Here is a 27,533-nt window from a genome sequence, read left to right as displayed (position 1 = left end):
TTTTTTTTTTTTTTTTTTTTTTTTGAGGCGGAGTCTCGCTCTGTCGCCCGGACTGGAGTGCAGTGGCCAGATCTCAGCTCACTAAGGGTGCAGTCTTAACTCACTGCAACCTCTGCCTCCCGAGTTCAAGTGATTCTCCTGTCTCAACCTCCCAAGTAGCTGGGATTATAGGCGCCCACCACCACACCCAGCTAATTTTGGTATTTTCAGTAGAGATGGGGTTTCACCATATTGGCCAGGCTGGTCTCGAACTCCTGACCTCAGGTGATCCACCTGCCTCAGCCCCAGAAGTGCTGGGATTACAGGCATGATGAGCCACCGTGCCCGGCCAGGATATCACATTTTATACCAGCCAAAACTCAATGCCACTGATAACATACAGTGAACATAACACAGACAGAGTATGCCATTTCTTCTGTCCTGGCCTTACCAGAACTTGTCATGTATCAAAATCACCATATTGAGGAAGTTCCTGAATATCTGATAGTAGTTGGTTAAGTTGGAAGCAGCATGAAGATTATAAAGGTATGACCTGGAATGATATTTTAAAAGTCTCTATCTCTGAGTGTATGAGAGGTGGTAAGGGCAAAATGTGGAACTATTGTATCGAGTATAGAGGACCTTGAATCATCTATAATAACGGTAGAAACATCATCATCATCTCTTCAGAAACACCCAATGAATGATTTTGCTTAAAATGATCAGGCTGAACCTTTTGAGATTTGCTTCAGATGGACGTGTAGGACATTTCTACATATGGATGGAGACGGCCCTTGCGTATTAGATAATCCATGTGGCGCTTGGTACGATGTTGCTTCCATGAGGAATAACTACAATCGTTCGTGTATAAAACAATCATTATAAATCTTAGCAGAAGTGTTTCAAAGCTTTCTGAGCACCACACAAGAAGACTTACTGAGAGTTCTGAAGAAAAACCTCCTAAAGAACCTGAGAATTCTGTTGAAGCTGAATTTTTTTGTTGTTGTTAGGACGGAGTCTCGCTCTGTCGCCCAGGCTGGAGTGCAGTGGCCGGATCTCAGCTCACGGCAAGCTCCGCCTCCCGGGTTTACACCATTCTCCTGCCTCAGCCTCCCGAGTAGCTGGGACTACAGGTGCCCGCCACCTCGCCTGGCTAGTTTTTTCTATTTTTTTTTTGTAGAGACGGGGTTTCACCGTGTTAGCCAGGATGGTTTCAATCTCCTGACCTCGTGATCCGCCCATCTCGGCCTCCCAAAGTGCTGGGATTACAGGCTTGAGCCACCGCACCCAGCCGTGAAGCTGAATTTATTCACCAGTACTGTGTATTGCAAGATTCCTTTGGCAGTCCAGGTATCAGAGATTCAGATGGATAAAGGAAACAGCATCAGCAGAGCATTGGTTCACAGAGTAGATGTGAAGCTGACTTTAGTCAGGTCTAGCTGACTCCAGCCTGTGGAAGAGAAGAAAGAAATAAGAAAGGCTTTTGGCCAGGTGTGCGCCACCACGCCTGGCTAATTTTTGTATTTTTAGTAGAGACAGGGTTTCACCATGCTGGTCAGGCTGGTATTGAACTCCTGACCTCGGGTGATCCGCCAGCCTCAGCCTCCCAAAGTGCTGGGATTATAGGCATGAGCCACTGCGCCCAGCCAGAACCTATATTTTTAAGAAAACCTGTTGTAAAACATTTTGAATTTGTATGCCTCTAAAGGTCAGTTCGATTTGGACAGCTTATTTTGAATTTTTGAATATTATAGACATAAAAGTCAGTGAGAAAACATTAAAAAAAAAATAAAGACTGAGGGTTAAAGACATTTTCAGACAAAACGGAGACATTTAATCTCCTGCAGATCTTGACTGAAAGATCTTGATTCTGCTAGAAGCAGAAGGAAAGTAATCCTAGATGAAAGGTCTGAGAATTTAGGAGTGAAAAGCAAAGAAAGTGGCAAAATATGGGTAAATAGAAATGATTTTTGGCTCTATAAGGTGGTTACAAAAATGTCTGTGCATGTTAAATAAAAAGTTCAGAGTTAAAACATTAGACAACGATCAGCTGAGTGTGGATAAATTGAGTTAAAGTTTTCTAAGATCTATTTGATAGCCAGCAGGAGGATAAATATATTGATTAATTTTGTACATTGAAATGTTATATATGCACATTGTGATTTTTAGGGTAACTGCTAAAGAATAGAAACAAAGTATTTAACTCCCAACATTTGGAAGAAAAAAATGAAATGATTTTCAAATACTCAATCCAAAAGAAGGTAAGAAAGGGGACAAAATCTACAACAGATACTACAAATAGAGAAGACAAATTTATAGACCTACCCCCATCTGTATATAACATAACTACATTAAATGCAAAGGATCAAATATTTCAGTTAAAAGACAGAGATTATCAGACTGGATAAAATTCCAGTTTTGACTTTTGAAAGTAGAAAGGATTAAAAGACTAAAAGAAAAGGATAGAAATAATTATGCAATAGAAAAAATAAAAGAAAGTAACTACATTAATTTCTGGCAAAATAAATTTTAAGACTTACACATTCAATTATCGTGTAGTCCACTTAAAAGACAAGGATTGTCTGTCTAGATAACAAATAGTAAAATCCACTAAGAGAAAAACCTAAACCCAAACATAAAGGTTAAAAGTGAAAAGATTTAAAAAGACATACCATTCAATATTCATCTAAAGAAAGCTGGTGTCACTAAGTTAGTACCTGACAGTAAATGGCCATAGGCTGGGTTCTCCTGAAGCAGACACTGAGATGGAGTTTGGGGAGCAAGATGTAGACGAGGGAAAACACCGGTAAAGGGAAGCAGGCTGAAGCAGGATTGATTAGAGGGAGGGGCTGAACTGCAGTGCGGACCTGACAAAGCCTTGGCCAACTTGGCTAGAAGTAGGCAGGAGGATGTGATTGGGAAGGGAGGGCTTCCTGGAGTTCCAAGGCACTGGTAGTGTTGCATTGCTTCAGTTGGATGGGGGCTAGGGTTGAGTAAACAAGCATTTGTTTAATTTTTATTCTTTAATTCCTTTTTTTTTTGTTTGTTTGAGATGGAGTTTTGCTGTTGTCACCCAGGCTGGAGTGCAATGGTGTGATCTTGGCTCACTGCAACCTCTGCCTCCCAGGTTCAAGTGATGCTTCTGCCTCAGCCTCCTGAGTAGTTGGGATTACAGGCATGCCCCACCACGCCCGGCTAATTCTGTATTTTTAGTAGAGACGGGGTTGCTCCATGTTGGTCAGGCTGGTCTCCAACTCCCGACCTCAGGTAATCTGCCTGTCTCAGTCTCCCAAAATGCTGGGATTACAGGCGTGAGCCACCACACCCGGCTTATTCTTTAATTCCTAAATATTTTACAAATAGTGTTTTGTATCTATTGAATATATTATTAAAGAGGATTTAAAAGATTACATTTAACATAGCATTATAGATTTGAATTCCTGATCAGGTCCTATCTTTAACTTGGGAACAGAACCCCTCTGAGACTCAGTTTCCTCCTATGTAAGGAATTTAATCTCTGCTAAGCACTCCAGTGTCTTCCCCTTACCCTTTGAAGTCTAGACTCCTTATCATGGCCCACAGACTCACGGGCCTGGCATCTGCCTCCATCTGAACATAGCCTGCACACCTTATTGCCCATCCAGCTCTGGTCTCCTTGGCCTCCTTCCTGCTGACCCTGGGATCTGCTGAGCTCCTGCCAGCCAAGGGCTTCATGCCAGCTGCCTGTTCCCTTTGCTTTGCCTGGAAGGCTTCATGGCCCTTCACCTTGTGGGCCTCTATCCAAAAGACACTTGGCCAGAGAGACCTGCTACCCACTCCATCCAAAGAGTCATCCCATCTTCCCCCATCTCCAATTTATCTCCCTGCCCATCTTTATTGTCTTCATGGCACCTGTTATTATTTCAGCTCACATTACTTGTTTGCTTATTTCCCATCCGTCACTGTCACCAGTACGGGCGGTGTCTTACTTAGCACCACGGCCCCAGACCTGGCAGGTAGGAGGCATGGATAGACATTGTAAAGTGGGGGGCACCAGCTCTGCCTCCTCGTGTTCTCTTCCCACCCTCACCCTACCAGTTTGTCCCAAGGAGGGGCGCTGCAGTGGTTTGTAAATACACAGATAATGCAAAATAAAAACCAGTGAATAGGGACAAGCAGATGAAACCCAGGGATGGTACAGACACATTGAACCTTCATTGAGCAGCTGAAAGTGAGCCATTGAGGGGACCTAGAGCCCCACAGTGGTCAGATCAAAGTGCTGCAGCCGCAGCAGAGAGGTTAGGAGCTGGATGTGAACCCAGAACACCTGGGTCTGACGCTAGCGCCTCCACTTCCTCACATGTGACCTTCATTTTCCTCATCTATTAAGATCCTCGTCAGTCTCCTCGGTAAAGCAGGGATGATAATGGTCCCAAATCCATAGAGCTGTTGAGAGGCTTAAAAGGGATGAGGCTTGTTAAGGCTTGGGACACAGTAAGTGCTCATTAAGTGTCAGCTGTAATTGTTTAATTTGCACATTACCTTAGGAGGAGTAAATGCTACTGTATTTCATTTTACGGATAAGAAAACAGGCCAGGGGAAACAAAGTAATTTGCCCAAGTTCATGATCCTGGCAGACAGTAGCTTGTAAGAAATACCTTGCATTTTGAAATAGATTATTTGGAAATCCTTGTAATTTTGATCTCTGCATATCCTGTGTAAACACTTATTTGGTTAAAATGTTTTAATAAAGTTATTTTTTTTGTTTCTAAGGGAAGGTGGGAATGAAATGGATTGCTGCCGCACATTAAGAGAACTTGAAATCCAAGTGGGAGAAAAGGTAATAGAGATTTTAAAGACACGATTTCCCCCCACCCCACCCATCATCAGCAGTAATTGTTAGCGGAGGTAGATGGTAGAAAATGAGCCACACCTCGTCATCCGAGTTCTCACGTCAACACTGTCCGACTAAATAGATCTTCTGATAACAAGCCAGGGCGAAAGCTTGCGTTCTGACTACTTTGGCTGTCTTGGATGGCATCTCTTTTGATGAGTGACACCAGCAGAAGTCCTGGAATATTAATTGCTTTTGTATTAACTTTAGATCATTATTAGTAGGGCTGCCTTTTCTGTCTTTGTCTAAGACTGAGCAGGTTTCTCTTTAGAAAGGGAAAACGGCTGCTTTGCAGCAGTCAATGCCAATCGAGAGCTGCATAGTAAAAATAACCAGTCAAACTCAAAGTGATATATACTTAAGTATTGAGTAATTTAGCCATGAAAGCTACTATGTGTTCAGAAAAAGAGCATATAGCATCATTCCTATTTGCTGATTGTGGTTAGATCTCACAGCACACAGCTAAGGAGGGGAGGAGATGATAATGTCATTCAGGGGCTGGAATCAGACTCCTTTTTAAAATGCATTTGGGCCTGTCAGTTGCATGAGCAGTTTGAGAATCATGGTTTAATTTATTTGATTCAATATGTTGGTTTGAAATGTGACAAATTTTCTTTCTTTTTTGCGCTCTTCTGAGACTCATATATTTCATACTCAAAAATAGCCAGAGATGCACAAAATGTTTGTCTCAATTTCCCTGTCTGATACCATTAACACCAGAAAATTCATCTCAATATGATAGTTTCTTAGCATTATGTGTTTCTAAAAACCTGTTTCACTATAGTTGATATTAGTAGGAACCCAGGTATAATTGTCTGCTGCTTTTGCTGTGACCTATTTGTTATTCTGCAAGAAATTTGTCGTGCAATTGGTATTACTTAGGGGTATATGTCTTTTCTCTCTTTAAACTGTGTTCATCATGACATGCTTCTGAAAAAGTCCACTGTTTATGACAATTATTACAGCAGCAGAAACATTGTTAAGGATCAATAATGCAACATGACCTTGAGTGTGGAAATGCAGACAAAGGCCAGGGTTGTAAATGGCTCAAAATAAGGCTGTGGTGAGCAAATCTCAAATGGAACTCCATCGCTGTCCATCCTTTCCGTTAATTTTTTTATCCCATCATCCTCCCCATGGAACACCCTGCTGAAAGTGGAAACCCAGGTGGTTTTCATGCAATTGCCCATGAGAACAAACAGGTGAAGGGAAAAGGTTAACGCTTAGTACCAGAGTACTGGAGGGTTTTTTCTGCTGTGTGTTCCAGCCAGCACAGACTGTAACCCAGATTCTACCTACGACCCCAACCCTGAGCAGGCAGGGGAGGTTGGAGGAGACTGACCCCAGGACCCGGGCAAACCTGAGTTTCCATCCTGGGGCTCTGCCATTTACCAGCCACGTGGTCTCAGGCAAGCCCTCATCGCTGGGTTTCTTCACCTGTCAGTGGGGATAACAGCCACCACCTTGACGTGCTACTGTGTGGCTTAAAAAGATCCAGAATAAAGCACCTGGAACACTTAATAAATGCCAGCTGCTACTATTATGCTTATCCCTACAGCTTCCTTTGAAGTACAGGTAGGAACACAAATGAATCTCATTCCTTTCCAGCCCCTCCACCTCCAAATAAAGAGAACAAATCAGTACACCCCTCAACTGTGTGCTGGGTGCAGTAGCATGCTTCTAATGAAGACTCTGACCCTTCTAAAGGTCACACACTAATGTTGGAGACTGAGAGGAAGACTTAGGAATTATCTAAGTAATCCTCTCTTCATACACATGTCATTGCTGGGTGATGGTTACAGTTTGGGAATGAAAGAATGCTGATTATTTTGTTTTAAATATGAGTCCAGTGGCTTACTGGAGCCAAGAATGCATGCAGATGTCTCTGAATTTTTGAAGCCAGGCTCTGCTGATCCATGTGTGGACTGGCCTTCTTACAACAGCAAATAATTAGCAGTGGGAACCCCAAACCTTCCTACAACAGCAAATAATCAGCAGTGGGAAAACAAAACCTAATTGTTTTCTTCTGCAGTGAGCTTGGTCTGATGGCTGGTTTGTGAGCATCTCTCTTCTTCACGGGCCCTCAGACCCTCCAACAGATGCTCACATTCACGCTCATTATCCAGTTGAACGCTTTGGCTCTCTGAACGTCATTGTCTCTCTAAGCCAAGGGAGAAGGCCAGATTGGATGATCTCTGGGTCTCGTCTCTCCATCTTTGGTGACTGTGCCCCATGGCTTCATGGGAAGAGGCGCTCTCTGTTTGGTGGAGGAGGCTCTGTAAGCCCAGGGGGGTTCTCATCGTGTCCTCTTCAGGATCCACCTGGTCCTGGCTCTGGTTTAATCTGCACTCAGGTTCCACTCAACAAGCACGCTAAGTCCTGGTGCGTTCCTCACTTGCTGTCACTCTCCTGGCCCTTGCTTTTCGTTTTGGCCACAACCATGATCCTCTGCATTCATGTGGCCCCCGCTGTGTCCTTGCCTGAGCATCTCCTGGACTGGCTCTTGAGTCCCCTGGTCTTCAGCTTCTTTGTCTTCAGAGTCTCCTAGGAGCCAGAGGGATTTGTGGAGAATCAGGTACTCCTGGGCTGAAACACTGCCGCTGCTGCTGGTGGTGGGGGGGTGCCTTGAATGGTTTCTCATTTGTTCTGAGTTTCCTCATCTCTAAAGTGGAGACAACAAAACCTACCTTTCAGGGTACGGACAAGAATGAATGTAAGCAAAGCCCCTGCATACAGCAGATATTCAGTAAATGTGAGTCCCTTCCCCCACTGATGGGTGAAGCTTGTTCTCCTTGCCGAACACCACTAAAACCCTTGCTGTGGCCATCTTTACCTGCCACCAGGTGGCAACCCCTTGGCCACAGAGATGTTTGGTTTTTTCCCTTATGAGAAACCGAAGGCTCCAACTTAACTATCTTAGAAAATAAGGAGCTTCTTGTGTCACCCAAGAAGTCAGGAGGGAGTGGAGGCTAGGGTTGACTAACCCACCTGCCTCTCTTTCTGGTCACCAGGAGGTTGCTACCACTTCAGGCAGATATTTTGATGTCAATTTTTTTTCAATGGGCCTTTTTTCCTAGTATGACTCTAAAAATAAGAGAAAGTCCCTCACTGTGTCCCACAGCCTGGAATTATGCCCACACCTAAAGCAATCATGGGCAAGGGAATTGGTTCCTGCCAGCAGCCAGGAGCAACCTTCATCACCACCTGGTGTGGCCACTGGGTTCCCTCCTATGAAGCACATAGCCACCCAAGGAGGGCGGATGTCTGAACAAAATGGAAAATAGAGGGTTTTGTTAGAAAGGAGAAGTGGGCAGCCAGGCACGGTGGCACACGCCTGTAATCCCAGCACTTTGGGAGACCGAAGTGGGCAGATCACCTGAGGTCAGGAGTTCAAGAGCAGCCTGGTCAACATGATGAAACCTTGTCTCTACTAAAAATACAAAAATCAACTAGGCATGGTGGTGCACGCCAGTAGTCCCAGCTACTTGGGAGGCTGAGGCAGGAGGATCGCTTGAATCCGGAAGGCAGAGGTTGCAGTGAGCCGAGATCGTGCCACTGTACTCCAGCCTGGGTGACAGAGCAAGACTCCATCTCAGGAAAAAAAAAAAGTAAAGGAGAGAAGTGACTAGAGGTGAATGGATTTGGGAAGGCAACCAATGCGTCTGCTATAGCTACCTATAGAAGGGACCCCTCTTGGTGGGTGGGGCCTTAATCTTATGGACACTAATGTAATTTTTCAGATTTTGCCAACTCTAGTAATAATAGCTAGCACTGAGCACTTACTAGGAGCTTTTCTAAGTGCTTTATCGTATTAAGTCATTTCATTCCCAGGTGAACCCCATGAGGCAGGTACCGTTGTTATCCCATACTGATATGGAGGGAAGCTGAGAACAGAGGTTAAGCAGGCATATGTTGATGCTTACTTTGCATTCAGCAAATGTGACAACTTGTTATGCCTGTAGTTAGACCCAGTCCATCACAGAGAGAAGTCTTTCTGTTCATCATCACTGCAGAAGTCAGTGGAGCCTTGTGTCCTAACCACAGAGTTGCCTTTCTGTCCACGGAGCAGAAAGGCATTTGGGCATTCAGGCATTTGGGCATTTTCTTCCCTTTTCTCTCTGGTGTCCTGCCTTTCACACTCCTTCCACCTCATCAGTCTTTCATGCACCCTCTCTGCCTGCGGGGTCCCAGTTCCATCCTGTAGCGGTGGCAGTGCCCGAGACCTCAGACTGCTTCCTCACATTCTTCAGGTGAGAACTGCCAGGAGAGAAGGAACTTGAACAAAGATGCAGTGTGTTGCCAGGCTGACCAAGTGTCAGGTTTTTTACTCCATCTATCGTTTGTCAGCTCCCGACAAGAGGTGAAGATAGGAGTGGCTAAGACAGGAAGAAAATCCCATCTTACCATCTAAGGTGGGGTGAGGGCTCATTGTAAGCCCTGTTGAGGGAAGTACTGAGAAACAGGAAGCTATTCTGACCTGTGTGGGAATACAGTGTATATTCAGAAGGTTGTGACTCTCCCCCTCAAAAAAAAAACGTGTTCTTCACTGAAGACTAGAATTAAAGAATATATATTCAGTTAAAGAAGTATAAAAGGAAAAAGAAAGAATCCAAAGCCCCAGGCTGTTTCCTCTTGTACCATGTCACTACCCGAGTCAGGGAGCTCTCAAAAGAAAAAAAATGCTTGAAGGTTCAGGCACCATGATGCCAGAACATCTGGTCTACCCAGTCGGCTGTGACAAGCGTGTCTGTTGGACACCGAGTGATTTGACACAGGTTTTTATGGGATTACCCTGGTGCCTTGGAGGTGTGTGGAGATAGTCATTTCAGAAGCAATTAGTAAATAATTATAATTGCTGAGCTGCTGGCTTGCTCTGTAATATCCTCATGAAGAAGAGATAAAAGTGGTGGGGAGATTCATTCTCTTAAAGAGGTGAATTTTCTTTACAAAGACACTTAAAAATTAAATATTCAAGGGATAAAGAATCAGTTGTTAGAATCGCCACCATTTCATAAACACACCTTAATTTTATAACACTACATTATATGAATGAATAGACTAGAATGCAGTCTGTCTGCCTGACAGAAAGGCTGTGTCAAGCTCAAAATGAGGCCATTTACTAAAACATGCAAGCTCTTGGTTAATTCCTAATATTCCCCTAATCCTACTTTCATCAGCTCTACTTTGGTGCACTTGGTATTAATTGCCTATTGTAGCAGGTATTTGAACACATCTCCTCTTTCATCTGAAGAAAATATTAGCATATCGTAGAGCTGTTGGGACAGATTGTATCTGAGGCACTTCTTCCTCCCCGCAGAAAAGCCTATCAATCATAACTGAATATAGTGATTAATAATGTCACAGCTTTTATTCTTGTGTCTACGTGCATCTAAATGAAGAGTAGCACTTATATTTTGATCTAGAGAATCTCACACCACAAAATAATCCGTTGGCATTTTATTTAAAAATTATATTGAGAATACTTCTGCCCCAGAACCTATTTTTGGTTGCTCTGTCATTAATTTACGAAAGCCTTCATGAAGAAACTACAGCAAAGATTCTACAATATCAGAATTTGCAATTATTTCAGACTAAGGTTTTTTTTTTTTTTTTTTTTTTTTGTCTTTCTCTGTGTTACAAATTAATAATGGAAACACAAGCTTGTAGGGGTAAATGTTTAAAGCAGCATGGTGTGGGGTACAGTCTGGAGCTCTGGCCTTAGCAAACCCAAGCGTGCATTTGAACAGTAACAGAGACTCTCTGAGTGATCCTCAGCAAGCTAGTCTTGCCTCTTTCGAGACTTTCCCCATCTGTGAACTGGGTGAACAATATTGCAAGGTTTTCCCGGTGTTGTTGGGATTCTGTGTGAGAATAAATATGACATGAACTCACCATAGTGCTGGGCCCGTAGAAGTTACTCAACAAAATTAGGAGTTTGTATTTAGAGGACATAAAACATATGAGTTCTTACGTGGAAAGTTAAAAGATGGCTTGCAATCGTCTAGGGTGGCAGTCCCCATCCCCCAGGCTGCAGACTTGTACTGGTTGGTGGCATGTTGGGAACCAGACTGCACAGCAGGAGGTGAGTGGTGGGCAAATGAGCATCACCGCCTGAGCTCCGCCTCCTGTCAGATCAGCAGCGGCGTTAGAGTCTCACAGGAGTGCGAACCCTGTTGTGAACTGTGCATGCAAGGATCTACGTTGCACGCTCCTTATGAGAATCATCTAACTAGTGTCTGATGATCGGAGGTGGAACAGTTTCATCCTGAAACCATACCCCCTCTCCCCTGGTCCATGGAAAAGTTATCTTCCACAAAACTAGAGGTTTTGTGGAAGATAGCCAAGAAGGTTAGGGACCACTGCTCTAGGATTGAAAGCTACTCAGGGAAGGATAAGAGGGCTATATGCTGAGGGTGCCCACATTTACAATCTCCTTGTGAGGCCCCAGACTCACCAGTGTCCGCAGACAAAAACGTAACTCTTGACTGTCCTCCTGCCCCACCCGGATAAGCCTTCCTCCCAGGTCAGTAAATGGTTCTACCACTCGTCATTCATTCAAGCAGAAACCAAGGACCGGTCTTGATCACCTCTCCCTTACAAGTGCCCCTCCCATATCCAGGCCATCAGCAAGTTCTGTCTGCTCTATCCTGAACTAGATCCCAAACCTGGACACTTCTGATCCATCCCCACTGCCATCATTATAGCCTAAACCACCATCGTCGCTGGCCTGTGCTTTGTCAGTGACCCCTTAGCTAGGTTTCCCATTGCCTCTCTTGCCCCTTACAATCTGCATTCCACATGACAGCCAGAGTTATCCGTTCAAAACATAAGCCAGAGCCTTCTCTGGTGAACATGCCCATGTCTTTTGCTTGTGCATCGAGTAAACTTCATTTAAACGCCCCAGCTTTCAGAGCTCTGCACTAGACAGCTCTCCAGTGAGATGTTTTTGACTACCCTATCTAAAACTACATTTTCCATAACACGTAGAACATTCTGAAATGTTGTTTGTTTACTTGTTTATGACTGGGATCTGTGTTCTGTGGGAGCAGGCACCTTTTCTCTCCTGTCCACTGCTGTAACTTTGGTGCCTTGAACAGTTCCTGGCACCTGATATGCTCTCAGTAAATAATTACTGTATGAATAAAGAAAGTTTTGTAGAAAAGTTCATATTCCTTGGAATAGCCAGGAACAATTGGGTGAGGAAGGTGATATTGGAGCTTGGGTTTGGACCATAGATAGACTTGCAATGCACGTTGAGGATGGGGTGGGGGAAGAGATGTGGGGTAGTTTTCAGAATGGCAACCTGGCAAAGGAAAAGGACATGGGGAGAGGGAAGTGTGGATGTGGCCAGAGCACCACAAGGAGACAAGCCCTGCGGCTATTCTGTCGAGTTACATTTCTCAAGGCAAGTTGGGACAGACGAGTTTCAAAAGGTAGACTGGAGGAAAAGACGCATGTGAAGGCCAGGTTTTAACCCTTAGGCATGGGTCAGGAGGAGGAGGATTGAAGGTTTCTGATAAGAGGGTTTTGATGTATTTAGGAGAGTGCTGTCAGCAGCGTCGTGGGTACATTTGCTGGGAATGCAACTGAAGTCGGGGTACCTGTTTTCAGGCTTGGAAGTCATCGGTCAACCTCTTACCATCATCTGCATTTGTTGAGCACCTACTGGGGTTGTGGGGACACCATGTGGTTATTGGGGATACAGAGAAGACTAAAGCCTGATTCTTGTCCTCTGGAAACTTAAAATCACCTTGGGAACACAAGCATACGCAACACGTTATGATGGTTTAAAAATGTGTTTATTGGGTGGTATAGCACCTAGATCAAGAGGAGTTAGGGAATAAAGCAATATAAATTGCTCATACTGACAGCTGAAAGACATGGACAGTAAACTCTCCAAGACTTTGTAAGAGGAAGTCACCCGTACTGGCTACTGGGGAGGTTCCCAAGGAGGGTGATTGGTTTGAACTAGACCTTAGAGGAAGGGTGTGTACATACCAGGGGCTCATTAAGTTAGGAATTCATGAATGAACAGAAGAAGGCAGGCAGGAGGCACAGGGTGGGTGTTCTCCCAACAACTGGATCAATTTGCCAGGAGGAAAGATGTCTACGGGGGTGAACGGGGAGGATGCAGGCACTCCCAGCTGAGCGTGCACTGAGTTAACTAACAGTCTTCCTTCCCAAACCTGCAACATATTCCACATTCTGGATTTCATCCACTCGAGTCACCAAGGCAGAAACTGGCCGCCACTTGGACTTTCCTTTCCCTCACCCTCTACATACAGTTAACCACTAGGTCCTGCTGACTTGGTCCCTTAGAGCTGGCCCCAGCTTCTCCAGTGCTGTTCCCCTAGTCCTTGAGGATTCACAACGTACGTTAGCACAGTGAAGGCTCAGAGGAGGCTGCTGTATAGAAATCTATTGAATGTTGCTGCAGTCAGCCTTTCTGTGCATTTATTTGTTTAGCTCTAGATCCAGAACTTGCACTTGGAGGAACGTCATTTTGGGAAATGCTGAGGGAGATGACAGACAAGGTCTTTTTCTACTGTAAAATGTGATTCTGATCTAGTTCTTAGGTGAGGTGGTCTGTGACTGGCTAGGCTCTTGGCAAAGTGCTATAGCCACATGGCAGTACCCAGCGTTGGCCCAGCCTGGGAAGCTTTCCACATAACCCAAACAGTCTTCTTCGGTTTGTCTTTCTCAAAGCAGCATCCTCTCCCGTGAGGTCCAGACAAGCAGCAGGATGCTGGGTCAGGATGGTGGCTCCTGATCTTCCAGGCTTGCCCCTGCTGGTGTGCAGCTCTGTCCTATGAGTGAGCTGAGGCCGGCTGGGGCTTTTATGGGGCCCCAAGATTCTTGGCCTGTGGCAGTTGAGGTGGAACACCCATCCTATGAGTGTGGGGTGGGTAAGAAAGAAATGAAAGAAAGGAAACATTTCTTATAGATCAGCAATGCTTTTTTAAATTTAAAATTTTAATTTTTTATAGAGATGGGATCTTACTACATTGCCCAGGCTAGTCTTGAACTGCTAGCCTCAAGCAGTCCTCCTGCCTTAGCCTCCCACAATGCTGGGGCTATAGGCATGAGCCACCACACCCAGCCTGGCACCCTCAGAAGTCCCTCGGTATATAGATGGGGCACCTTTTATAGCTGTGTCGTAAGTTCAATGCGTAGCTAGAGTTTCTTAATAGAAGTCTGTAAGCTATACATTACAGGTAAGCATTTTAAAAATGAAAAATCGAATGTGGGGAAAGGTTCACGTGGCCTGTCGCCTTTATATAAGCACAAGTTTCCCTCTTCACCTTGGCTGCAAGGAGACCCCAAACCAGAGTTTTGCTTCATTGTGTCAACTATGACTTTTAGGTTTCTTTAGCTCATTTTTTCGGGGTCTTTTCTTTTCTCCATTTTTGTGGGTCTTATTTGGGTATCTTTTTAGGTAAGCTTGTTCGATTTTGGTAAAGGCAGGGTGTGCATATATTCAGTAAAGAAATTCATAGTCCTTGGCCTGTGAGGGCAATTGCCAGAGCAGTGAGAGCATCAGCCCAGAGGTAGGGAGGCGAGGCTTTTGTGAAAGGTGAGCGATGCCCGGCCCCCCCTTCCCGCTCGTCCCTGGATTGGAAGTTTGTGTTTATGAGGTTCTGAATGTAGTCTAATTTTTTCCTATCTGGTTTGGCGCATCTCTACCAGCTGGTAAATAGGAAATGTTCACGGTAGGAAGCCAATACTCTGCAGAGTGTAAACAGATGGAATCGATATAAAGTGACAAGTTAGACTGTGCTATTGAGAATACAGAGCCAAAACTAAGAACATAACAGTCAAGCTACTTATTTCGTTCCAGTTCATTTAGTCCTGAATAGTGCTTCATATCTGCACAGCTGTGTTGTTCTTTTTCCCCTTCCTTTCTTCTGGGTTGATAATGACAATTTCAAAGAAAAACTTTAATTAAAGATTTTATACAAAATAGCCAAAAGTAGAATAATAAGGAAAATGAGCATTGATGTGTTTATTGTAAGAGAAATCCTTTTTCATGGTTTCATTTCAAATCTGTACTTCTTAAATTTAAAATGAATTTAGTGGTGGAGACAGAAAGGTGCCAGACTGACAGCCGTGGGTGCTGAACTCTTCCGCTTGCTGCCGAGCCAAGACGTGGGGGTGCCCGAAGCCCCCTCCCCTTGGGGCTCAGTCTACAGGCAGGCGGGTGGGATGCGGTTCCTGACCCATTCTCTTAGAAGCCAGGTGAGACAAAGTGGCTCCGAGTGAGGAGCTGCACAGAAAACAGCTACACGGAAGCCAATAAGAATGAAATTGTAGAAGGCTTAAGTTCGTCTGCAGGTTATACTCTGGCCTGAAGAAGCCTGGCCTGCCTCCGGGAAGGGCCACATCGCGCCAGGCCTCCAGAGGGATTGTTTTCCAGGCCGAGTGGGAATTCTGGGCTTCAGAGAGGAAATATTCGGCCTTTTCTCATCTTCTTTAAAGCCTGGGTGGTCAGATTTATTTGAGTTCACAGTTTTCCTTCCTGGAGCTCAAAGTGCTATAAAAAGAATTTTAAACAAAGAACTCTGGAGTAATAATAGCATCCATGGTTAGCAGTTTATGGAACCATCTGAACTCAGTGGGGTACAAATATGAAGCAGTTTGATTTCTTAGCTCTCAGTTTTCTCCAACAGACACTGCTGAATCTCCCTCTCTCATCCCATAGGAGTATCTTCGGCAGATCTGGTGGCTCTCTGGTCACATTTAGGTCTAAACAGGTCCAGTGCAGGCGAGTTCAGTTTAAACCTCAAGTGTGGGTTCAGCATGCCCTTCTCGGGTCCTCCCAACCTGAGGGCCCTGGAGTGGATAGGGCCTGCTCACTGGCTGTACCTCCCTCCCTCTTTCTGCTTCCTGTCTTCCCCAGATCATGGGGTCTGTGATGAGGACTGGAGAAGGAGAGCATGTCTGTCTCTCCCTTACCTGGTCCTCTCTGGGAAGCTCTCCGATAGGGCCCATGGGGAGTAATTAGGACAGTGCTTTGGGGGCCTCTGAACTTCATGGTTTCCTGTTGAGGAAGATCGACCCTGACTTAGACCCCTCTGGACCACCTCAGCCCCCACTCCTGGTGGTCCAGCTCACTTCCTTTGGTTGCTTGGGTCCCCTTCCCTGATGAGCAGTCCCTTGGGAACAGGACAGCTCAAGCTTTCTACCTTTCGTGGTGTCCTCTGAACCTATGGGAAATTCACAAGTCCCGTCCATACCAACAACAGGTGTTCAGGCTGCTTTCATCTGCTGCTTCTGCCCTGCTCTGCTGTCTCTGTCTGAGTCTCAGTTCCTCTTCCCAGGTAGGTGCAGAGCAGATCACTGAATCCACTGGAAAATGAGATGCCTGTCTACCCTTTTTGCAGGTTCCTGTCCTGTCTCTACAAGGATTGTCTTGGCTTGCAGTCTCCCCACCTACCCACCCACCTACCCATCCATCTACCCATCCATCCGTCGTCATCCATCTACCCATCCATCTACCCATCCAACTGTCCATAGCCCTTCCATCCATTCATTCATCATCCATTCATTCATCCATCTACCCATCTGTCCATCATCCACCCACCCATCCATCTGTCCATAACCCATCCATCTATTCATTCATCATGTGTCCATTCATCCATCCATCCATAACCCTTCCATTCATTCATTCATCATTTATCCCTTCATCCATTCATCCATTTACCTATCTGTCCATCATCCACCCACCCATCCATTCACCCATCTTTCCCATCCATTCGTCATCCATCCATTCATCCACCCACCCATCCATCCATCCATCCATCCACTTAACAGTTATTCACTGATCCAGGCCCTGGTCTTGGCTCTGGACTCCTGCCTATTCAAGACCTTTCTCCATCTCTAGGCTTCTGTTATGTTAGTCTGGGCAATGGTGCTGTGGAGGGTGAGGGGTGAAGGAGGGACTGGGGTTGGGGAGAGTAATGCTGGTTCGGCCACTTAATATTCCCCGACATGGGTGTGTGGTTATTTGGAACTCTATCCTCGGCCTTTGATCCCAATCAGCAATTCTCATTTCGCCACCATCTATTGAACGTGTTCCATGTGTGAAGCACCTGCACACATGAGCTCCTTTCATCTTAAGCACACACCACACACCTATATCCTTATTCGTTCTCATTTCACAGGCAACGAAGCTGAAGTTAGAGGAATCAGGCCGCTTTCCCTAGGTTACCTGAATAACAGGTGCAGAGCTGGGATTCGAAGCCTCATTTCAGAGCCTGTGACTAGTCACTACATCATTCTGCCCTTCAGGTTGCTTGTGGAGAGGAAGGAGGCAGAGAGGCGATTTGATACACTGGGATTGTCCAGTGGGGGTCGCTCCAGCCCAGAGCAGTTATGTGCCTTTCAGTGGGGCAGACCGCCCTGCCTGGGAGAGGGCTTATTTTCTCCCCTCCCTGGCTTTCTTCTTAAAGGTCAGACAGTCTCTGCTTCTTGTAGTAACATTTGTAATTCTGCCCTTCGTCAGTTCACCTAAATCTTTTAATTGAATATTTTAAGTCTTGCTATTACTTTTACAAAATTTATTATTTTATTTTAGTGATCACTTCCTCCTTTTACTTCACTCCTATGTGACTTGGGGCTTCATTTCCTTGCTTTAAATGTTAGGTAACGGGTTTGGCTTATGCAGCCGCACTTTGGAAATTCAGAGCTTTCTGTCTCGCCATCCCCAGCCTTGCTCTCCAGGCAGAAGAGGCCAGTGGGTTTAGTCTCATGGTCGTCCCCTAGATCACTTGCTTCAGCCATCATGCCAAGGTCTGAGCGGCTACCCAGACCTGGCTCTAAGGACACCTAGAGGGTCAGATACTATCCTGCTCCCAGGCTCTGCAGTGCTGCGGTGGGGGCCGGGGCACAGTGGAAGGGCCGGGGTGCAGTGGGGGTGCCGGGAGGGCAGCACCTGCTCAGGCACAAGGCTAGCATATGGCCCCTAGCAGGGCTCAGGGAGCCAGGCTGGAATCAGCGCCAGGCTCGGCGGGGGCTGCGCAAGGTGGGGCTGGGACCAGGTCTCTGGCCAGGAGAGGGGCAAGAGGGTTGAGACGAGACTCTCTGGGACCACACAGGCCCATTTCCTGGCTCTGAGCCTTTAATTTAAGGCATAGTTAGCTGTTGCTTTGGTTTCCTTTTAAAATCTTCAGTGCTTTTCCTCATGTTTGTGCCCAAAGAACTCCCCTGAAACTTCCTCACGTACTCAGATGTAAGTAAGCGAGGGCGGTGTGTAGGGTGGGGGAGTGGAATATGGGTCAGTGAACTTTTTCCATAAAGGGCTCAGGAGTATATATCTTCCCAGCTATTTCACTCAGCCCTTGGAGGGGAAAGCAGTCCCTAGATGGTATGTAAATGAGTGGGTGTGGCTATGTGCCAATACAATTTATTTGTGGATACTGAAATTTGAAATTCACATAACTTTCGCGTGTCATGAAATATTAGCCTTCTTTTGATTTTTTTTTTCAACCATTTAAAAATGTTAAAACCATTCTTAGCTTGCAGGTGTACGAAATCAGGTGGTGGGCAGTAGTTTGCCGCACCTGGAATGAAGGTAGTTAGGTCTCCATGGGTAATGACGTCAGGTGACACTTGGGGCAAGATGTTCTTTTCTGAGAGGCATGCTGGTTTGGAGCGAGGCTGCAAGAAGCAGGGACCTTCCCCCTTTTGTTATCGGTGCAGCGGTTTTTCCCTCTCTCGGTGGATTTGGCTTTCTGAGCACTCCTCCCACCAGGCGCTGGGGATTTTAAGGGTAGAATGGAATGACAGGTGAGCAGGGGCCAGGCCTCCCTGCCCCCAGGGGAAGGAGCTAGTTACCAAGTGCAGGCAGAAATAAACCAAGATGGCAGGGTGGAAGTCAGGGTTCCATCCCTGGCTGGATGGAGGGATAATTAGGAAAGCCAGAAGAGAAGATACCGAATCCCACCCCAGAGTGGACAGTGGCAGGGCAGGGAAGGGCCGCAGACGTGGCACACAAATCCACTCTGCACACGTACTTATGGGCATCCGCTGCGTCCGGGCACTATTCCGAGCCCTGAAGATATGGCAGCAAACAAAACCAACTTCCTGCTTTGTGGAATTTACATTTCAATAGAGGAAGAAAGACAATAAACAGCTACAGAAATAAATAGGAAATGGTCCAGGTGTTGATGAATGCTAAGAAGAAAAATGAAGCAAGTGGCCAGCAGAGGATGAAGGTGCGCTTTCGAATAGGCGAGTGAGGAAGGGCTCAGTGGCGACGTGGGATGGAGACCTGAACGAAGGCAGGGAGGGAGGCGTGAGCAAGCTTGGTGCATGTAAGAAAGGAGGAGGAGGCCCCACAACCGAGGCAGAGTGAGAAGGGGCGGATAAAGCAGGGGTCAGACCATCTATAAATAGGAGCTCACAGCGGGTGAGACGAGCCCTAATACCCTTGCGAATTCAAAGTCATTCAGCATGGCTGGAGCCCGGAGACCGTGGTTGGGCGGGGGGCGGGGCGGGGTGCACAGTCACTATTGTCGGGGGCCTTAGCTTAGCCATTTTATTCCTTCTTCTTACTTTTGTCTTCCCTCCTCCCCTGTGTGGGACAAGTCTTGGACACCACGGCCCTAACTTTGTTGCCTTTGATAAGCCTTACCATCTGCAGCTCAATTCTTCAGCCCTTGCCAAACTTCAGTCTGACAAATGATAAGAGCCTTGGAGACGTCGCTCTGGTGGGTGTGAGCTCGCTGCCAGGTTGCCGCTTCCCGGTGCTCACGCTGGAGATCCATATGGGTTGCTCTGGGGTTTTAAAAAAGCGCATCGCCTCATGCCCTCCATTTTACCAAAGGAGGTGAATCTGGCTTTGGCAGCAGACAAAGTGCTGAGATTTTTATCTGACCATGAGAGCAGGAGCTGTCAGTGGCTGAGGCTCCCTCTTTTAGGCAGAGTGGTGGAGTGGAGGACAGAGGCACCAGAGCCGGTTTTGCTTCTGCTGGTGCCTTTCCCTCTCGACTGTCTGTGCCTTTCCCTCTAGGCTGCACTCAGTATTCCCGGTTTTGGATACTGAGGCCATGTTAGCCAATGTTCTTTGGTTGTAAGCTGTTCTCTAGTCAGGAGGCTGGTATAGAGTTAAGCACGGGGCTCTGCACATAACAGACATCTGTTCAGTTCGTGTTTGTGCGAAGATCATGTTATTGTAATCATGACATTGACACTGAATGTCATCATGACTGCACTCAGGATTGGTCCTGAATGCTTGGGCCAGTCGACTGAGGAGGCAGTTGCAGACATAACACAAGGCTTCCGCAGAGCGTGGCTCTTTTCCAGGCAGGTGAAGAGGAGACAGATTCATTCATTCCGACAGATACTCACTGAGTGTCCACACTGTGCCAGGTGCTGTCCTAGAGCTGGGGCCATGAACAACCCTTGCTCTCAGAAGGGGAGACGGACCATAAAGACAAAAGGAGGTGATGCCAGTTGAAGAAGGGTTTGGAGAAAAGATAAGAGGATTGGGGGTGAGGAGTCCTAATTTGCATGGCGATTAGGGAGGGCCTTTCTGGGCCAAGACCTGAATGAACCCAGGGAGTGAGCCAGTGAGTATTGGGGGAAGAATATTCCAGGCACAAGGAGCAGTAAGCACCAGCGCCTTGAGGCGGGAGGGGCCGAGCAGTCATGGGGAGCAGCAGAATCTGGTGCGGCCAGAAAGCAGCAGGTGGGGGACAGGTGGAGGGAGACATGGCCAGGGGGTGGCCAGGAGCCAGTCGAGTGTGGCCTGGTGGGTCACAGTGAGTGGAGTGGGAGCCCTGGGGGGCTTTGGCCGTGGAAGGTATGCTCAGACTCACATTTAAATATAAACTCCTTGGCTGCTTCGTGGAGTCAAGTGTGGAGGCTGGAGGACCAAGCAGGAGGCTTGCACTAGCCTGGGGTGTAGGGGGAAGCGGGGTGGGGTGGTAAGACATGATTGAATTCTTATTCAGTCTTATTCAATCTGGAGGGAGGGGCTGATGGGCTCTCCTGGTAGACTGGATATGGGATGTGAGCAAAAAGGAACCCAGTAGGATGGATTTGCCATTTATTGGGATAGGAGACTGCGGGTAGAGCAGCTTGGGTTTGGTAAACCTGAGATGTCTGTTAGAGTCTCAAGGTGGACGTCAAATGGGCAGTTGAATATTCTAAGCTGGGCTCTGAGAAGAGTCCAGGGCTCAAGACAGACATGTGGGAGTCATCAGTGGGACATTGAAGCCACAGGAGTGAACCACCAAGAAGTTAGTGTGGTCAGAGAAGCAGAGAGGACTGAGGACTGAGTACTAAAATGCTGCAGGCTTGGAGATGGGAAGAGGAGGAGGAGCTGGCAAGGGAGACTGAGAAGGAGACTCCAAGAAGGCTGGAGGAGAAGGAGAGAGAGCATTGGCTCTAGAAGCTAAGCAGCAAAAGTGCCTCAAGGAAGAAGGGCCAAGCAGCTGTGCCAAAGGCGGCTGCTGGGACAGCAAGATGAGGACTGAGAAGTGGCCCTTGGGTTTGACAGGTGGAAGTCTTTGGTCACACTGACAAGAACACTGTTTGTGCAGTCGTGTGGACAAAAGTGATTGGAGAGGTTTTAAGAGAGGGGGACGCATTGGAGATAATCTTGAGGGAATTTCAGCCCAAGGGAATGGGTGACTGGAGGAATAGGTGAGGCAAGGAGGCAGGTTCTGTTTGTGAAGCCGCTCATCTTCATGGGGGGACCTGAGAGGGAGTAGGACGGGCAGGAGCACTTCCTTGCCTGGGGACAGGGTCAGGGTCATGTGCGTCACGTGGCGCCGCCAGGCCATAGGTAGGATCATGGAGGTTCATCCCTTGATCCCTTACAACAGGACAGGAGGCACCTGTCTCATCTGGGGATGGAGCAGGCCAGCTGCAAGTGGGTGCGGGGAATGGGAATGCTGTCCTTTAGTTGTTTCTGTTTTCTCTGTTAAATAAGAGGTAAGGTTATCAGTAAAGCAGGAGGCAGGAGGAGAAGTTGGAGGTTAGGAGAGTGTAGAAGGTGGGAATGGCTGTGTGGATGGAGTATGTGTATGTGTGTGTGAGTGATGGTGTGTATGTGATTATATGTACAAGTGTGTGTGCATGTGAGTATATGCACAGGTGTGTGTGAATATATGTGTGAGAGTGGTGGTGTGAGTGTGAGTATATATGTGAGTGATGGTGTATGTGAGTGTGTGTGAGATTATATGTGCATATGTGTGTGAATGTGTGTGTGAGTATATGCAGGTGTGTGCGTATGAGTACATGCATGTGTGTGTGAATATATGTGTATGTGATTGATGGTGTGAGCGTGTGAGTATATGCAGGTGTATGTGAATATATGTGTGTGAGTGACGGTGTATGTGTGAGTATATGCAGGTGTGTGTGTATATGTGCATGTGTGAGTGAATATATGTGTGTGAGTGATGGTGTGAGTGCGTGAGTATATGCCTGTGTGTGTGAGAGTATATGCAGGTGTGTGTGATATATGTGTGTGAGTGATGGTGTGAATGTGAATATATGCACAGGTGTGTGAATATATGTGTGTGTGAGCGATGGTGTGTATGCATGTATCTGCATGTATGTGTGTGTGTAAATATTTGTGTGATGGTATGAATGTGTGAGTATATGCAGGTGTGTGAGTGTGCATGTGTGTGTGAATATATGTGCGAATATATGTGTGTGAGTGATGGTGTGAGTGTGTGTGAGTATATGCACAGTTGTGTGTGTGTATGAATATATGTGTGTGTGAGTGATGTGTGTGCCTGTATCTGTGCATGTGTGTGAGAATATGTGTGAGTGATGGTGTGTGAGTATATGCACAGGTGTGTGTGTGTATGAATATATGTGTGTATGAGTGATGGTGTGTGTGCATGTATCAGTGCATGTATGTGTGTGTGTGAATATATGTGTATGAGTGATGGTGTGTGTGAGTATATGCACAGGCATGTATATGTATGAATATATGTGTGTGATGGTGTGTGTGCATTTGAGTATCTGTGTGAATATATGTGTGTGAGTGATGGTGTGTATGTGAGTATATGCACAGGTGTATGTGTGTGTATGAATATATGTGTGTGTGAGTGATGGTGTGTCTGCATGTATCTGTGGATGTGTGTGTGAGAGTGATGATGTATGGGGTGGATTACCATGCAGCACCCGTCCTGGTGGGATTACCACGCAGCACCCGTCCTGGTGGAGTTAATGGTCTCGAGTTAGGAGAGCCAGGGAGGTGCTCGTGGTGTGTTTCTCTCCAGCCATGTCAGGCCATTTGGATGGGTTTGGAAGAGGTGGCGAGTTGGGTTTACCCCCGGTTAGGGTCTCACCAAGAGAGTAGGAGGGGGTAGAGGGGAGGAGGGAGTCAAGCATATATGCCAAGCGGCGAAGGTGTTGATGGGAGGGTTAGGAAGGAAGTGAGGCTGAGAGGCGTGGAGGAGTGTGGAGGGAGGCAGGAGCCCAGGGGAGGACCCAGTGGGTCAAGGCTGTGAGCTCTGGGCACCCAAGGGAGTGAACTGGAAAGATGGGGGGTGGGCAGCCGCAGCGTGGGGTTGGATTGTGCAGAATCAGCAGTCCTTGGTAATAACAAGATGTGGAGTGTGAGCAGGGAGCAGTCAGTTTCCATATCTAACGTTGGGGAAATAGTACCTCCTTCAGAGGGGTTGAAAGGCTTCCATCACACAGCTCTGTGCTTCTTTCCTTTGAATGTAAGTAGTTTAAGGCCAAGAGCACAACTGGATGTTCCCTGCAGATCCACAGGGTCTATCCTAATGCCATGTGCATCTGTGCACCCAATAAATATACTGGGTGTTCCCTGTGGATCCACAGGGTCTATCCTAATGCCATGTGCATCTGTGCACCCACTAAATATCATTTGCTGAGTTTGGAGAAGTCTCTGCAAAACTTTTCTGTGATATCTTTAAAAAATTTAGAGGGGTTGAAATATACAGTCATATTTTCCAGCTCCTAGTAAAAATAGTTTGCATATGGCTGTGAAAATAAAATTGTACAAGTCCAGCCATGCCAGAACTGTAGTTTTTAAGTATCAATTAACAAAAAAGATTTTTTCATACGGCCCTAAAAGGGAATGAATTGTGTATGAGACTTATTGCTTTACATCAGAAAGAGATTTTTTTTTTAAATTACTAAGACCATTTACAGAGAAAATTGCCTTGAAAACATTCAATAAATGCAAAGTGTTCTTTTTTCCGTAGACATGTCATTTTTGCAGTGCCCACCACTGTGAGTCTTTGAAAACATTTTATTTTAAAAAAAGTATTAAAAAAACCTTTCACATTTTATTGCCATTTGGTTTCTAACACTAGATCTTTTGACTTTTCCTAAATCACTTTTATACATAGGTTTTCAAAACATTAAGAGTGTTCTGAAAGCCTTTCAGCTCATTGATGTTAACAAGACTGGACTGGTTCAACCGCAGGAGCTAAGAAGGGTTCTGGAGACCTTCTGTTTGAAGTTAAGAGACGAGGAATACGAAAAGTAAGCAAATGAAGGCACGGTGAGAGATTGCTCAGTAGAACTTTTAACCAATTTCAAAATGAGACCTGTTGGGTTCATTGGCTCCATCCATCTCTCGTCCCCCCCACCTCACACACACACCTTATTTCTCAAAGAGGCACTCACTGGACATTCTCTCATGTTCCTAAAGCTCCCCATGCATTCTCAAAAATGAGAGCTAATGGTTTTCATTCCTGAAGCACCCTCGGGTCCGTCCTCTGGCCTGCAGCTTTGAACACATCCAGGTTATTGGAGTAATCCATCACCAATTGTCTCTTTCCCCACTTGGCACTGTGCCCGCCCCCCATCCCACATATTTCTAGTTCACTGTTGATTTTTACTCAAAGCCTGGGGTTAGGAGAATGACAAATTTCAGGATTCACACGTTGTTGCTGTGCTCCCCGTTGGCTCTGCATCCTGATACAATCACGGAGACTTAATTTTCCTTTGAGGACTGTTGTTGCTGAGGTGCAGGGGTGTGGGGCAGGAGGATGATGAACAGCAGAACATTTAGCTGCTTCATGGCATTTGAACGCCACCACCACCTGCTCCTGACTCCAAGGGCAGCACACACAAGCCTGCACGGGCATTTTTTTGAGCCGTCTATAAACTCCACATCATTCAGAAGAAGCCAAATGTTTGGCTTCTGTGGCTATTTGAGTTTTGAGTGAAAGCCACTGGAAGATGGGCCCATGTCTAGCTTAATTTCTACAGTATCCAGCCGAGAGGTCCTTTCCCTCTTCGTGCTTTTTCCCAAACACTTTCCTAAATACCCACCAGACCATTAACAAAAGCACCAAGCCTCATTTCACCCGGAGCCCAAGCTTTTCGCATTGCACTGGTGTTCTAAGTTGCTATGAAAATGGGTCCCGGTAGCTCCTTGTATCTCATAAAGATAGTGTGGCTGCTGCTAGAAGCAGAGTGGAAGAATTTGCCCCTGAGGCAAGGAAGTCTAGAGGGCATGTGACATGTTACTGATGCTGCAGGGCCTGAAAAGCAGGCAGACTTTAAAAAATGGCATCTCCTACTCTTTTGAATGTATTTTTCTTTTTTTTCCTCTTTATAACCCACCTCAGAATATAAAAGATATAATAGATGTTTTAATTTTTACATCTTTTCCGGCTGGGAAAGTGTCCAGAATAAGATCCAAACAAAACAAATTAAATAATTTTGTGCACGCAATTATAGAACAGAGGCAGCGCTCTTCTAAAACAGGCAATCAAAAAACAAAACAGTGTTTTATTTGACAATAAACCTTGTGTTTGGCACTGCAGTCTCCAACCTAGTAAATCTATAAAAAATGTTACTGTCTGCTTCCCCATCTCATAAGTATTGAATAATAAAGAACTCCACAAATTTTATTTGAGATTTTTTTAAGCCTCAAAACAATGCTATTTTCATGATAAGGCTTGAGAAACTGAACATAATAGAATTGCTTTCCTTTAGACTTAGAAACACAGAAGATCAAAAGTAGACCATTTCTTCAATTGCTTTAATGCTTTTCTTATTGAAGCTCAAGAATATACTCTTTCCTGGAGAAGCTGCTTCAGTATTAACTTTGTCTTTTTTATTTTTGAGCAGGAAACACAATGCATTTTTGAATCCTTTCTTTTATCTAACAGCTTTCTATTTAATTTCAACGTTCGGCTCTTTGTGTGGTACAAATGGCCCAGGCTTTGAAGTCAGGCTGCTGGAGGTGAAGTTTGTGCTCTCTCCTCCCTTGTTCTAGGGCCTCAGGGTAGCTCCTGAGCCTTGTCAAGACTCAGTTTTCTCTTAAAGAAATGGGGACTGGCCGGGTGCAGTGGCTCCCGCTTGTAATCCCTGCACTTTGGGATGCTGAGGCAGGTGGATCACGAGGTCAAGAGATTGAGACCATCCTGGCCAACATGGTGAAACCCTATCTCTACTAAAAGTACAAAAATTAGCCAGGCATGGTGGTGCACACCTGTAGTCTCAGTCACTCAGGAGGCTGAGGCAGGAGAATCACTTGAACCCGGGAGGCAGAGGTTGCAGTGAGCTGAGATCGCACCACTGCACTCCAGCCTGGCGACAGAGCGAGACTCCATCTAAAAAAAAAAAAAAAATGGGGACTGAGCAGCCCACCTCTCAGGGCTGGGGTGAAGACTCAATGTAATGTACATAACATGCCTGTGACACGCTTGCACATAGTAGGGCTGATTTCACAGTGACCATCTCATCATCATAAAGACTCCATGAATGCCCTTTACCCTGTGATGACTTGTGCCATTTAGGCAGCAGACTACTGTCCAACCTACATAAAACAAGAGGCCAGAGATACAGTTACCACCAAGCCCTCTATTTAATCAGGATATCCCCAAACCCATTGAGTTTTGTGTTTCCCATCTCCCTCCAGCCTACTCTCCACTGCCCTGGAGGCCAGCATGTTTGAAATAGGTGAAATCATTTATGAGCAGCCTTGTAAAACCAGCAAACAAATCACTACAGTTCAGCCTGTTGCCTGAGCAGACGAATGAAACCCAGTTACAGGTGGTGATGCTGGAGAGGTTTATGAGCTGATTGGAGTCATACCCTTCTCCCCTCAATTGGGCCGTCTGGTTTCTCAAACTTACTACCTCATTTTCACAAGACAGAGACCATGGATGAAAGATGAAGCTGCTTAGGGAGTTTCACTGCTAACATCTGGCAGCTATCACACCTAGAGATCGCTTATCTTATTAAAACAATAGGCAAGAGTCATCAAAGTGGAAAAAGTATGCATTGAAATAACTACATGACATTACTCTTTGTTAAATTTAGAAAACAGAAAATAACAAATACTTTAAGTGATAATTACTAAATTTTAGAAAGCAGTATGAGATTAGATAATTACAGAAATCAACACATATGGAGAGAATATAACCAAACACTTAAAACCTGTCAATTTTTAGAAATGTAATAACACAGGAATGATCTAGAAAACCATTTATCAGGTGGAAGACTTGAATAATAGAAAATTTATTTTAAAAATTCAAACATCCTATTTATCTTAACTTTTTAAAAAGTTTATCTCGGCTGGGCACAGTGGCTCATGCCTATAATTCTAGCACTTTGGGAAGCTGAGGTGAGCAGATCACTTGAGGCCAGGGGTTTGAGACCAGCCTGGCCAACATGGCAAAACCCCGTCTCTACTAAAAATACAAAAATTAGCCATGCGTGGTGGTGCATGGCT

General features: G+C 45.8%; 1 protein-coding gene across 3 annotated transcripts in view; it reads left to right on the top strand.

Annotated features, from left to right (window-relative positions):
* EFCAB6 (EF-hand calcium binding domain 6) overlaps positions 1-27,533 on the top strand; it is a 324,746-nt gene that overhangs the window by 60,458 nt on the left and 236,755 nt on the right. Inside the window, exons 6-7 of one of the 3 annotated variants that reach the window (XM_017850033.1) lie at positions 4,732-4,798; positions 24,190-24,325. Coding sequence is in view for 1 of the 3 variants with exons in the window: in XM_017850035.1 (XP_017705524.1) it covers positions 4,732-4,800; positions 24,191-24,325 (204 nt within the window). In the remaining 2 variants the exon portion in view is untranslated. Of the gene's footprint in view, positions 1-4,731; positions 4,801-24,189; positions 24,326-27,533 lie in introns of those variants that run through there. The other 2 variants (XM_017850035.1, XM_017850034.1) reach the window with 2 other exon arrangements.

The sequence above is a fragment of the Rhinopithecus bieti genome, unplaced genomic scaffold (genome assembly GCF_001698545.2).
Source record: "Rhinopithecus bieti isolate Rb0 unplaced genomic scaffold, ASM169854v2 scaffold_33210, whole genome shotgun sequence".
Classification (NCBI taxonomy): Eukaryota; Metazoa; Chordata; class Mammalia; order Primates; family Cercopithecidae; genus Rhinopithecus; species Rhinopithecus bieti.
The sequence above is the reverse complement of the archived record's forward strand: the minus strand, read 5'-3'. Positions and strand labels throughout refer to the sequence as shown.